The sequence below is a fragment of the Corella eumyota genome, chromosome 5 (genome assembly GCF_963082875.1).
Source record: "Corella eumyota chromosome 5, kaCorEumy4.1, whole genome shotgun sequence".
Classification (NCBI taxonomy): domain Eukaryota; kingdom Metazoa; phylum Chordata; class Ascidiacea; order Phlebobranchia; family Corellidae; genus Corella; species Corella eumyota.
Genome location: NC_137494.1, coordinates 12,543,886 through 12,558,219, shown reverse-complemented (window position 1 = coordinate 12,558,219; position 14,334 = coordinate 12,543,886). Strand labels below are relative to the sequence as shown.

At 30.1% G+C, this 14,334-nt stretch overlaps 3 protein-coding genes across 3 annotated transcripts; 1 reads left to right on the top strand and 2 right to left on the bottom strand.

Moving 5' to 3' along the window:
* Nucleotides 1–128: 128 nt before the first annotated feature.
* Nucleotides 129–1,613, bottom strand: LOC145753518 (cytochrome P450 2U1-like). Its single transcript, XM_082569921.1, has 2 exons — nucleotides 1,360–1,613; nucleotides 129–1,305 (listed from the first exon to the last, which is right to left on the bottom strand). Exons 1-2 carry the CDS (start codon nucleotides 1,611–1,613, stop codon nucleotides 129–131), a joined length of 1,431 nt encoding a protein of 476 aa, XP_082426047.1.
* Nucleotides 1,614–2,451: 838 nt separating this feature from the next.
* On the top strand, nucleotides 2,452–4,588 carry LOC145751852 (cytochrome P450 2U1-like). The gene has a single exon (XM_082567974.1). The coding sequence runs from the start codon at nucleotides 2,468–2,470 to the stop codon at nucleotides 3,950–3,952; it is 1,485 nt and encodes a 494-aa protein (XP_082424100.1). The 5' UTR covers nucleotides 2,452–2,467; the 3' UTR covers nucleotides 3,953–4,588.
* On the bottom strand, nucleotides 4,382–12,481 carry LOC145751851 (uncharacterized). Its single transcript, XM_082567973.1, has 15 exons — nucleotides 12,260–12,481; nucleotides 12,053–12,097; nucleotides 10,080–10,180; nucleotides 9,396–9,526; nucleotides 8,953–9,024; nucleotides 8,089–8,694; nucleotides 7,809–7,956; nucleotides 7,646–7,714; nucleotides 7,483–7,561; nucleotides 7,290–7,367; nucleotides 7,104–7,180; nucleotides 6,823–6,952; nucleotides 6,057–6,240; nucleotides 5,320–5,465; nucleotides 4,382–4,966 (listed from the first exon to the last, which is right to left on the bottom strand). Exons 1-15 carry the CDS (start codon nucleotides 12,368–12,370, stop codon nucleotides 4,775–4,777), a joined length of 2,169 nt encoding a protein of 722 aa, XP_082424099.1. The 5' UTR covers nucleotides 12,371–12,481; the 3' UTR covers nucleotides 4,382–4,774.
* Between the last annotated feature and the right edge of the window lie 1,853 nt (nucleotides 12,482–14,334).

The following is a 14,334-nucleotide window of genomic DNA, read 5'->3' as shown; positions in this document are numbered from 1 at the left end:
CCCATACATTATTTTTTAAATTAATACACTGTATATATATACAACATAAGTTTACATTTAACATCATTGTATAGTAAAAATTTAATTATTTTTTTGTAGGTAGCATATTTAAAATTGTTAATTAAAGTTTATAAGCTTTCGATAATAACTTGATAAGGACTAGGTACTAATGTTACCCCATGCGGAGCATATTCGTCTAGTTTAGGCTTTCCTTTGGCCAAAGAAAACTTAAACTTTTGCATAATTCCAACAAAAAAAATAAACAATTCCATTCTGGCAATCTCGATACCTATACAGATACGTCTACCGCCACCAAACGGAAAAAACGCTTCTCTGGTTCCTACTTTTCCGTCGGAATCGAGAAAATTTTCCGGGTAGAATTCTGTCGGATTTTTCCAGTGCTCAGCTGAGTAAGGAACTGAGTGATACGATGCTAAGATCATGGTGTCTTTTGGTATATTGTACCCAGCTATTGTTTCGTCTTCCACAGGTGAGTGGACAAGTCCAAGTGGTGCTATCGTGGCCTTGCGTTGTACTTCTAATATAGTTGCCTCGCAATATGGAAGCTTTGCTTTGTCATCGTACGAGAATTGACCGTTGCCGATAACAGAGGCAATTTCTTTATGTACTTTCTCTTGTACTTCAGGATAGTTTACCATATATAAGATCGCCCATTTAAGAGTAGAAGCAGTTGTTTCAGTGCCTGCTTGAAATAAGTCAATTATACTATATTCTAAACTTTTATCGGTGAGGTAGTTGTTGACATTGTCAGTCTCCATTTCAATTAAGTAATGGTCGATGAAGTCTCTAGGTGCGTTGTAATCTATTGTTTGCCTGTGATTTTTAATTTCTTGTTTAAAGAACTGCTTAAACGTGTCATACGCATGTTTAACTTTCTTTATATTAGGTGAGTGCCAGATTTTACCCAAGCCTGGCCAAACAACGTACAAAAACGCAAACTTGTCGCTGGCGATGTTGAAGCTTCTAAATACGACATGATTTAACGCAATCAGCTTCTGAAACTTGGCGTCGTCGTAATCGAATCTATCCCCCATTGAAATAAAACTAACAACGTTCAAGGAAGCAAAATCGAAGATATGTCCAGGATTGTTTGGCTTTTCACTATCACATAACGCCCTTAGATTTTCTTCAACGTAAACCAGTTCTTCTAAAATTCGCTTTGCAATACTTCTCTTAGTAAGTCCCATTTTCCGCATTGCACTATGAAATACCTTTCGCTGTGCAGCCCATTTAGGCCCATAAGGTGCACTTGCTATACCATCTATATCTCTAACAATGGCAAATCTACCAGTTACAACTCTGTCAGAAAACTGTGGCCCTTAATCCTTTAAAACGTACTTGATCAGTTCATATCCAGATAGAAAGATAAAATTTGTTGTGAACAAATTCACATGAAAAATGTTGCCGTATTTTTTTGCTAACTCTTGAATTCTAACGTAAGTGTTAGGAGATATATGATAAAAGCTTCCAATGATAAGTAAGGCAGGTGGGCCAGGTGGAAAGTTTTTAGGCTTTGATGTAAGACTAACATAAGACAAATATGCAAGTAGTGCAATGACTGCACAAAGCAAGTACACAATTATAGTAAACATTGTTTCAATTATTTCACAACTTAAGTCTGTAAAATATAAAACTTCTTTGTTAATATCTATGTTTTTAATAGCTAGACAGTTGCCAAATTTGATAAAAGGCTGTTATAACTAAGCTAAAGTATAGTCTGACTGTATATTAGTCAGACAGACTAAACTAGTAAAAAGAATTTGTATCAAATAGTAATAAAAACTTTTCTGGACTTTTTAAACTTTAGTATCTACAACCTATTCACAACTATAACTATACTTTAAATTGTTAATCACTGATTTTAGAAATCCAAGTTTGATATGAATAAGATTGCAGTACTAACATTTACCAGGCCCGGTTAGGCATATGTTTATAATCATATGTCACGTCATAAACTACAGCTTTATAAAGCGCCAACTTGACAAGGTAATTGATAGCCGCAAACCATATTTTCTAAACTAAGCTACTCTCAAACTAAAGCTAAAACTTTCAACACGTTTTTTCAGCATGTGTTTAATATGCGTCATTTTTAACCGGATATTACCGGCCTTTTGTTACTTAGGTTGTTGTTTTTTTTTCAATATGTCATCATGGTTATATGCCTCGATTACCACAATCTTTCTTTAAGTATAGTTTATAATAAGTTTTTAAAAAGAATGTAGATGTTGAAGCTTGAAAATATATTACTCAGCACTTTTGATATAACAATCTGTTGAGTAAAGTAAGTAAGATAATACTTGTTACTAGTTTAGTCTGACAAATATACAGTCAGACTAAACTATAGCTCAGTTTAAACAATCTGTTCGTACTACAGGTTTAGTTATAAAAAATAAAGATACTAACAAGGTAGTTTTATATTTTGCAGCAATAACTTGTTATTAAAACAATGTTTACTGTAATTGTGTATTTGCTTTCTGCTACACTTGCACTACTTGCATATTTGTCTTATGTTAGTCTTACATCAAAGCCTAAAAACTTTCCACCTGGCCCACCTGCCGTACCTATTATTGGAAGCTTTCAGCATATATCTCCTAACAGCTACGTTAGAATTCAAGAGTTAGCAAAAAATTACGGCAACATTTTTCATGTAAATTTGTTTACAACAAATGTTATTATTCTATCTGGATATGAACTGATCAAGTACGTTTTAAAGGATAAAGGGCCACAGTTTTCTGACAGAGTTGCGACTGGAACTTTTACTGTAATTAGAGAAGTGGATGGAATAGCAAGTGCACCTTATGGGCCTAAATGGGCTGCACAGCGAAAAGTATTTCATAGTGCAATGCGGAAAATGGGACTTACTAAGAGAAGTATTGCAAAGCGAATTTTAGAAGAACTGGTTTACGTTGAAGAAAAGTTAAGGGCGTTTTGTGATAGTGAAAAGCCAAATAATCCTGGACATATCTTTGATTTTGCTTCCTTGAACGTTGTTAGTTTTATTTCAATGGGAGATAGATTCGATTACGACGACGCCCAGTTTCAGAAGCTGATTGCGTTAAATCAGGTCGTGTTTAAAAATTTTAACAACGCCAACGACAAGTTTGCGTTTTTGTACGTTGTTTGGCCAGGCTTGGGTAAAATCTGGCACTCACCTAATATAAAGAAAGTTAAACATATTTATGACACGTTTAAGCAGTTCTTTAAACAAGAAATTAAAAATCACAGGCAAACAATAGATTACAACGCACCTAGAGACTTCATCGACCATTACCTGATTGAAATGGAGACTGACAATGTCAACAACTACCTCACAGATAAAAGTTTAGAATACAGTATAATTGACTTATTTCAAGCAGGCACTGAAACAACTGCTTCTACTCTTAAATGGGCGATCTTATATATGGTAAACTATCCTGAAGTACAAGAAAAGGTACATAAAGAAATTGCCTCTGTTATCGGCCACGGTCAATTTTCGTACGATGACAAATTAAAGCTTCCATATTGCGAGGCAACTATATTGGAAGTACAACGCAAGGCTACCATAGCACCACTTGGGATCAATCATTCACCTGTAGAAGACGAAACAATAGCTGGGTACGATATACCGAAAGAGACCATGATCTTAGCGTCGTATCACTCAGTTCATTACTCAGCTGAGCACTGGAAAAATCCAACAGAATTCGACCCGGAAAATTTTCTCGATTCCGACGGAAAAGTAGGAACCAGAGAGGCGTTTTTTCCGTTTGGTGGCGGTAGACGTATCTGTATAGGTATCGAGATTGCCAGAATGGAATTGTTTATCTTTTTTGTTGGAATTATGCAAAAGTTTAAGTTTTCTTTGCCCAAAGAAAAGCCTAAACTAGACGAATACGCTCCACATGGGGTAACATTAGTACCTAGTCCATATCAAGTTATTATCGAAAGCTTATAAACATAATTATTAACAATTTTAAGTTTACTATCTAGAAAAAAAATGTCTTTACTATACAACGGTGTCAAATGTAAACTTATATCGTGTATGTATGCAATGTATTTATTGAAAAAACAGTAACTTAAGCAGGGTTTAAGTTGAATGGTTTAAATATAATTAGTTTGATTGACTGTTTTTTAATATTGAAGTTTTTTTGTCATTGTATTAAACTAATTAACTTATGTCCACTGACTGCATTTTAAACCAATGGGCCAATGTTGTTTGTAGTGTGACACTTTTATTATTTTTTCACTAAAAGTTATCTGCAAATTTTAAACGTTGAATTTCTGTTTATAACGATTTTCTATCTACAAAGATTGAATAAAAAATTAATTACTATATGTGGGAATCAAACCCCAGACCCAAAATTCTTAAAAACAATGCCTTATTTTTTTTAAATATTTATACACTCTTTATTAATAAGAAACCCTAATAAACAGAAATAAATAAAACAAAATCATAAAATATTTAGCGCAATTTGTTTTAAAATATTTTTTTTTATTTTTTGTGATCCTTAAAATAATGGCAGCTTCGTTAAATTTATAACTGGCAACTGTTATTACAGAATTTATTTATTTTTTAAAATGCTATTGATATATTACAACAGAAACATGATATTCCAAAGTTGTATTACTATCACATTAATAAACAGATGTCTTAAAAAAAATATTTTTTTTTAACATATTCATTTTATACTAAATTTCATTTCACAAAAAAAAAAATAACATACATGATTGAGAGTTGACATTAATAATTGTGCAAGTTCACAAAAATTCCATTAATTTACAACAAGAATCTCCGATTGGTGCCATTACTACTGATATATCGGGCATTTTTTGGTATAGACCCTTGTACAGTCACCCTCTTGTTGTGCTTTTTTGTCATATGTCTGCGATAACTATTCCTCGTTTTAAATCTACGCGGGCATTCAAGACAGCGATATGGTTCTTCACCAGTATGTCTAAATAGATGCTCCTAAAATACAGAAAATTTTTTTAATATTTTGCAATTAAATAAAACAATATATTTTTCACTTAAAGTTTTTAATATTAATTTGGTATAATATAGTATTGAGCTTAACAAAAAACAGGCCATTAAAATTAAAAAATGGAATTTTAAATGGGAGCCTTTAAAATTAAAAATGGAAATTTAAAAAAAGCCTGTAACGAAATCATGAGGTCCTGGGTTTGACTTCCACTGTCAATTAAGCCAATAAACAGGCCTTATAAATTAAATAAAAAGCATTACATTGGCAGAAAGAAATTTAAAAAAACATCCTTTATAATTTATTCATTACTTTTTTTGTTTTAAATTAAATCTGCTGTTACCTTATAATGAGTAGGGTGCCTGAATTTTCTGAAACAGAATTGACATTCAAATCTAGCACTTCCTTCATGTATCATAGAATGATAATTCAAACTATGAGACCGTGTAAATGTTTTTCCACATACCTTACAGCGGAAGGGTTTGATTCCTGGCAAATGTAATTTTTTGAAGGTTGATTAAAAAAAACATCAAGTTAAAACAACTTTTATTTTTTTAAATGTAAATTAAATAATAGTTATAATATACTAATAAACAACTATAGTCGATGAACATTATTTTTATAATTTTATAAGTAATTTAATACCATGTAGTGGTTAAACATTTAGCTTTATAAAATGAGGTCGTAGGTTCAATTCCCACTGCTTTTATGTTATAGCACCCTAAAGTTAGGTGCATCACACATGAGGTCGTGGGTTTAATTCCCACTGCTCTCATGCTGTAGCACCCTTGAGTAAGGCGCTATATCCGGTATAAACTGTTGCTGAGCCAGCACTAAATCAGCAGCATAAATATCAAACAAACATATTCAATAATATCCCAAACCGTACAGGCAACTTGAGAATGAGTCGGGGTAACTGATGTCATTCGATCTTCCCACATCGAGGATAAAGATATATATACAAAAACTGTCAAAGGCAACTTGGAACTGAGTCGGAATGACAAAGTTACTCTATGTTTAAGCTGTGAATTTGGCTTTCCACTTGTGGTTAAAAAAATACAAAAGAATTAAAACACTCACCAGCATGTCCTCTGTAATGTCCATACAATGAGTTAGGGGCAGTGAAATTTTTTCCACATATTTCACAAGTGAAAAAATCTTGGACAATATATGAGGATTGACCTTCAATATTTTTCTCCGTGCACACCATCACTTCCTTGGGTTTGCGATGTTTTAATTCGTTGATCAGTTTAAGAGCTAAATTCTATTCAACCAATAAGAAAGTTATATTACAAATTTATTTTTGAAATTTTTCGGTGGAAAATTTTTTTTTTGCGTTACACTTTTAACAAAATTTTGAAACAGCCTAAAATACAAAAAAATATTTTTATTAAGTTAAATGGATCAGAAATCGCATTGTAAATAATGATATCATTCTTGATCATCTATCCGTTCCAATTTCATCATTTCCAAATAAAATCAGCGTTGCCAAATAATTTGTGCAACTCAATTTAATTTTCCTATCATTTCAAGGTTATAACCTCGATCAAATAAGATCAATGTGTGTTTAGTAATAATTTATCGGAAACACTAATTTTAAATCGACTGAATATTACATAAATAAAATTCAAATCGAATTTTAAATAAGTGCTTTGTGCTTAACATTAAAATAAAACAATTTAAAACTTTATTAATTGTTTTTTATTAACTATTTAAGATTTAATGTAGGCACCAAAAACAGCACAAAATTTTGCTTTACATTTTGCGCCAATTGTTTTTAATGCCATTAAAGTTTATAAGTATACACAACCAGAAATTTGATTTAGAATAAAAAAAACATATATACCTTTGTTTTTTGATCAGTAGCGGGCTCAATTCTGGAATATTTTCCCAGATCAAAAACTTTTTGTCCCCCCGACTTTGGTTTAATATTTAACCCTCGCTTTTCAAGTTCTGGGGCATTTGATGTTGATAATCTAAACGAAAAAGGGCAATTTTTACCCTTATTAAATTCACTTCAAAAGGAAAATGTTAAATTTAAAAAAAATTTTATTTAATTAATAAATTTTTTTCTAAATTTGAATTTAAATTAACTGTTTAACATAATCTAATATTAACACATCTTACTGTAGTGATTCCCCTTGCTTTGGCAGCAATTTCACAAATTTGGAATCATTATTCTTACTAGTTGTTGTTTCAGTAACCTATAAACAAAAAAAAACAAAATTCTGAATAAAAGAGATTTTTGTTTTTAATTTCGTATTTAGAAAATTTAATAAGAATAGTGTATTAGATCATAATGTAATTACTTACTGAAGAGTAATCATGGTCATGCTTTAAACACGAAAATGCAAAATCAAGCTCTTGTGCGTTAGGAACATTGCCTAAAATCTGAACCAAAATAAAAGTTTTACAAATTTTATTATTATTTTTTCTTTTTAAAAACATAAAAATAAAGATAAAAAATAACTACATAATTTTACTTTAGATTAAACCAATAAATTACTTGTTTTCTTGGTGATTTGTAGGTCAAGTTCTCAATAATTTCTTCATTAATTACTTCACTACATTCTAGTGAGCAATCACTAAAAAAAAAAATTAAAAATTTGTTAAATTTTTTACATAGATTTTATATAACTAACTTATTCTAATCTTAATTAAGAACATACCTTGTAATATCTAAAGGTACTGGGCTGCTGTTGTCATTTTTTTCACATGTTACTTTGTTATCTATTTTTCTAAATACAAAATATTTGTTTATTTATGTTATTTGTTTTTATTCATATCAAATCCAATTTCTTATAAAAAAAAAAGAAGAATTTATTTATATACTTTTCAGGGTTAATACATTTCTTCTTTCTTCGTAATATATTAGGCACGTATTTGGTTTTATTAGGTAGCTCTTTAACTAGTTTGTTTGTGTTTTTGCCTTCTTTTTGTGGAAATAAAACAGCTGAACTGGACGAGCTATTAACGTCATCTAGAAAAATGTAAAAAACAAAAATTTAAAGACTAAAGAAATTTGAAATTAAACAAAGGTCTTAAACAATATTGTGGGTATTATAAGAAGTAGTTAAAAGAAAAATTAACATAAAAAATGCAACATTATTACCTATATAATCTTTGAAATCTGCTATACTATCTGCCAACTGCATTTGAAAAGTATTCTCAGTATGATCAACTGGTAAATCTTCTTTAGAAACACCTTGATTTGAAAAATCTGAAATCAAAACCGAGGGTTGTTTCGCAAAATATTTTCGCCAGGTCTCTTGTTTTTCTTTCTCGAGATTACTGTTTCGGCTTTCGATGACCTTTTTTCTATTACCCCGAGTGTTTATTTTTTTATTGACATCAACATTTTTGTTGGGTACAACTCGTACTAACGACACGGCAGAAAGTAATGCTTCTTTTGAGTTCATAATCGTTTGATTCTCAAAATCCACTATATTTGTTACACGATCATAATCAAAACCAAGATAGTTATTTTTTGATGCAATGAAGTTATTATTCTTTGCTGCTTTTTGTAGTATTCTATTAACGGAAGTAATAAATTCGTCCTTTTTCGGTTGATAGGATGATATTTTATAAAGTTTCTGTCGACTGTATGTTTTTTCTTGAGCTTCTTTTTCGGCAAGTTGTGATTTATCTTCTACAGTTTTTGTAACTTGTTTAATTGGGGCTTGAGTTGGTTTTGAAAAAGTTTCTTTTTTATTGGAACCTAAAAAAAATAACTTTGAGATAAACTTAAGTTTATAGTAGGGAACGGTAACTTCTATACAAAAAATTATACCACAATACTCTAGAACTTGAATTTAAGATAAACATCATAAAATATTAGTATTTAAAAATATAAATAAAAAAAGAACGGGCAACATAAGGTAGCCTATGGCATAAACAATTATTTAATTAAACCATACTTTTAACAATTTGTACTTGTTACTTTCATAAGTAATCAAATTTTATTTAGAATAGTTACCTTGTTTTTTTTTTTTGCAAGACCGAACATACCAGTATGGATAAAATCGTTTTTTACCGTATAACTTTGGATCTAAAAATTCATAATAAGTTTAATTTTGAGATAAGTAACCTTAAAACAGTTGATTAAAAACATAAAAAAGATCACTTAAACTTTTACAATTAAAAAATAATTTAATTATATTTAAATATTCTCGATGTGAGGAGGCCGACTTTATAGCCTAAACATAGAGAAACATCAGTTACCCAAACCCAGTCTCGAGCTGACTTTGGCAGTTTAAGATATTAATAAACATAATATTGTATTTACCACAGCAGAAGTTTATAGAGTTGACATCGCCTTAGCCAAAGCCCAGAACCTCATAAACTGAAGACCATTACAGATTGCTCTGGTTTAATTATCACAATTAATTTTGAATTATTTTGTAAATTGTAACTACTTACATTTTGCATTCTTGATTTCAATAGTTTTAATATGTTCGATTAAGTGTTTAGTGAGTAGAGCCTTGCAATCCCTTTCATTTCTTTTCACAAAGTTTTTTATACAACTTTTGTCATCTCTTAGTAGTTGACATCTAAATATAACAACAGATTTAACATTTAACAATAGTTGTAATATTAGTTAACTATATTAGTAAAATTAGCCTAAAAAATTGGCTACAACTAAATACAATAACAATTTTGGCAGAGTAAACAGACTCATCATGGAGTGCCCATAACATTTGTTACACTACCTTCACGTAGAAGTGACTTTGGCAGTTTGGGATATTATTCGATATAAATGGCAATAATTAACCTACTGATTGTTTTTTTGAATTGGCAGGTTATGATAGCATTGATATCACCTTACTCAAAAGTGCTACAGCATAAAAGCAGCAGATATTAAACCCAAATGTTGGATCACTTAAATCAAGTGTTCTAATCACTACACCACACCGACAGTGCATTGTACATTTTATCAGATATCAGTTTAACTTTTCCTGATTACTGAAGCCTTAATTAAAATTGTCTTTAAAAATTACCAAGCAAGGTGTTAAGCCAGCTAGTTGCCTTATAAGAGACAATATGTTAAGCACTTGATTGCATTTTATTTCGGTTCAAATTATAGAAATTGCATTTAATTCTTACTTGTATTTTGTTAAACCGGTTGGCAGTATTTCTCTCGATGAAAAATACTTAAACAGTAATGATCCATCTAATAGTTTAAGTTGTGCAAGAGTGTACTCAGACTAAAAATTGCAAACACAAGTCATTATATTACAAGCTTAAGTATTTGAAAAATAACTAGAAAGTATGTTAAATTATACTGCAATATATATAAAAAACGCATATTTTAATTATATTTAATAAAATTTTATTAAATTTTAAATGTTAATGTCTTAAAAATTTAACTATTGCAATATAACTACCAAAAAATATAAGGAAATTTCTTACATCAAAGATAAAATAATATTCAAAAAATTAAGTGCGCGCCATAAATTAGTTACGAGTCTTGTTTTAAAATGTCGTGTCTGTCTGCAGGCGAATTCTGCGCAGCCTAATTTTTGATTCAAAATCACAAATAAAACAATTTAAAACAAACACTATCCAATAAAAACAACATTAACTTGTTTTTTCCTATTATTTATAGGCTAAGCAGACCATTTCTTTTAAAAGGCTTGCGGTTCACATTAAAATTTGGCAACTGACAGTGTTGTAAATTTACGTGCGTTATCAGTAATTTTTTTTGTGACCTAACTAAAATTTCAAAATAATTTTTTTACCATAATTTCTTTGCTATTTAACAGTACATTTTTTACTGCAACCCTGAAAACTAATTTAAACTAGTTTAATTTTTTAAGGCTAACTTTAACCAAACATCATAATGTAAAAATATTTAAAGCATTTTTTTTATTTTAAATATTTTTCTACTTTCGTATACTTTTTAGTTTTAAATTCTTACAATATAAATAGTTAGGAATTGTAAAACTTTCCATACTGGCCTAAACGTAGTCCAAAAACATTACCCAATTTATTATCTTGTACTGGCATACCAGTAAAACAATGTAATCTGAAGTAACATAAAATGATGAAGTTTTTCAAGCTTAATTGTTCTTAATATAACTGTTTTAAAGTTATAGTGTAGTGCAATTACCTGGTACTTTATCGCAATAAACTAAATTTCTGTATGTCCGAAGTAAAATATCTTTGTTTAAAACCTGCTGGTAGACTAAAAATAGATAATAAATGTGAACAGAATATATAAATCAGTACTCCTTATATATACCATTTTAAATGTTTTAAAAATGTCAAAGGGAACTAAAGTCTTCTAACTGATCACCAAACTCGTAATTGCTTTTTTTATTTTTTAAAATATGTACACAAAATATTAGTCTTAGCTACTTAAGCCTTTTTCTGCTGTAACACAACGCTTGAGATAATAGAAAAAGGTATGGAGACTGAATATTCTGCCTATTTTGATTGTAAGTTCTGTTTAAAATCGACTAGTTCTTTTCAGAAAGGATTTTAACCTTCTGCGCTAAGAAGCAGTTCGAATCCAGTCATTTTGAGGATAAACTAGGGGTGAACTCAAAAGTTCTCTTGAATGGCAGTTAAAACTAATTGTTAATCAAGACACTTTTTTTCAATTAGTTAAATAATATGGACAGCACTTTCATTAATCCACTTTAATAGATATTAGACTTTTACCTTAACAGTTGGGATGATTATTAAGACAATTAAACACAAAGCCCCGCAATTTAATTGGTGCACTTTATGCCTTTATTTTAATATCGTTCATAAACTACTTTTTATTACTTTTAGAAAGGTTGTATTGCTTAAAAAATGATTGAAAACTGGTAATATTAAATGCTACTACATTTTTGTAATATTTACCCTTCATTTTTCATTTAAAAAAAATAAGTTTTAGGGTAAACCTTAACACAATAAATATCATTTTTAATAAAGTTATTTTGGTAATTTACCAAAATGGAAGTCATTATTTACAATTCATTAGCAATAACTTAACAAATAAAAGATCTAACTTTTTAAAACATGTGTGTTCGGGTTTTTCATTTTTAAATGTATATAATACCATTTTGCTAATATCAAATAGAAGTTACCTGATTCAAAAGTCTCGGTGGCTTCGGCTTGACAGGAATTGGAGTCTAAAAATAAGTTTCCTTTATTACACACACAAAAATTCAAATGAACATACATTTTAAAATAAAAATTATGCATAGCTGTAGTACCTGAAAGTATAATTTAGAGTTACTATAACAAAATTTTTTTTAATTTATTTATTTTTTTTTATTTTAATTTATACGAACCTCCACTTCTAAAGTTTTTGAAAACGTCTCTTCTTGAATCAAAGAATCAGCCAAGCGCTTAGAAATTTTAATATGCCGCCGACTCCTTTTCACGCCGTTAAAATTATTCATTATTAAATTATTAGAACCGACACGTTTAAAAACGACTTGAATTCTAAGGTTTTAGGGGCCACGTGGTCACTTTTTTAAATATTTTAAGTTTAACTAGAACTTTAATACGACATAATGGACGTTTGTCTGCAGAACACAAGGCTTTCCGCATTTTAATAAAAATCGCATAAAAAGTGTTTCCAAATTATTTTATTAAATGTTTATCCTCACATAACAAAATTTTTAATATTATTACAAGTTAAATTGCAGATTTGACGCATTCATACTGTAATAAAATAATTTATCATGATATTTAAACTAAACAGACCTTTCGCATCAAATCGAAGCCTAGTTAAACTTTTAAATTAAAAAAAAATATATTTACAAAATAGCTTTCTAGCGCCCACTTGCAGTTATCAAAAACTGGCAATAACAACGTGGCACACAAGGATTGTGAGGTCATTTCCGCCCAGCTTACTTACTTTCTCACGCCCTTCCGGCGTAGCCTATCTTCCTACCCAACTCTCCTTACCCACCTCCCATACCCTTTCTTTCTACCCCAACCCGCCTAGCCCCTTTGTCTTACCCAACCCCGCTAGCCCTTTCCTCTTACCCCACCTCGCTTACCCATCCCTCTTTCCCCCCCTGTTCCCACCCCTTAACCCTATTGCCTACCCTTTCTCCCTTACCTTGACCCTAATTCCTCCATCCCGTAAGTAAAAAGAGACATCCCCCCATAGAGGGAGCTCTTTCCAGTTGTCCAGCAAAAACAGCTTTCATCTAGACATGTCATATTACATTTGATAATGTGATATGGCAAAAGGCGGTAATGCTAACCATTATTAAATTAGATTTAAAAAATTTAGATAACGTACTCATGTTAACGAAAGCACAATTTAACGAAAGTTAACAGGTTCGATAATAATTTTAAAGTTAACTTACAGTTAAATTTTTACGCTAAAGTTAAATTCGTTAATCAACGACTAGCGGGCTAAGAGTTTGGTGCCCACCTTTGTATACAGTCATATTGTTGTGAATAAAAATGAAAGAATGTGTTATTATAAACTCAAAAAAAAAGATTTTTAAGATCACATTTTCATATGGCATTACTTGCGTAAGTATTCAATACAATAAAATTATGGGGTATATTATAACCATTTTAAATGGAATACCATCTAAGTAAGTTATATATTTAAATTTTTGAAAAAAAAACATCTCTAAAAATCAACGTTTGTTACAGATTAACGTTAATAGTAAACGTTACATGGTCGACCCCGAATTTGTTGTGTTTGGTCCAATAAGAATTGCTCACATGTCAGTTTACAGCGACTATATTTTAATGCTTTTTGCTGTAAAGATTTTCCTGAAAAATGCAAAGGGTGAATGGAACTACAAATACACAAGAAGACTGACTATCTTTAATTCTGAAGGTAAAAATATTTAAAATTTTAAAGTTACTTTATTTCTTTTACACATCCTATTGTTTAGATGAAGTTATAACAGAACGCCCTTTAGTCAGTTTTAAAAAATTGTAAAACTTTTATTTTTATTTTTGCTCGCTTATTTTCTTTTTAAATTTTTTATCTTATTATATATGTTTTTTATTTAGGCAGCAAAAAGTAACCCAAAAAATAAAGATCTTAATATTTTCAAAGTTACTGTGTATTATATTTTCTGCTTGTGAACAGCTTTTTTTAATTAATTTTGTAATATTAAATTACAAAATTTAATCAAGCATAAAAACTGAAACAGAAATTTGGGAAGGTGTAAAGTAAAGGTACACAGCTAAGCAAACTTCTTATGAACCGAAATTTATGGGCTACATAAAACTAAACTAATAGCGCAATTTGTATAAAAACGATGCTTTTTATACTGGCTATTATTGTTTATATCAGTTTGGTAGGGCCAGTTACTAATTCTATTAAAATCAGCATACGTGAAAAATCAAAACGGATAGCCAGTTTGTGCATTGACCATAACACTAC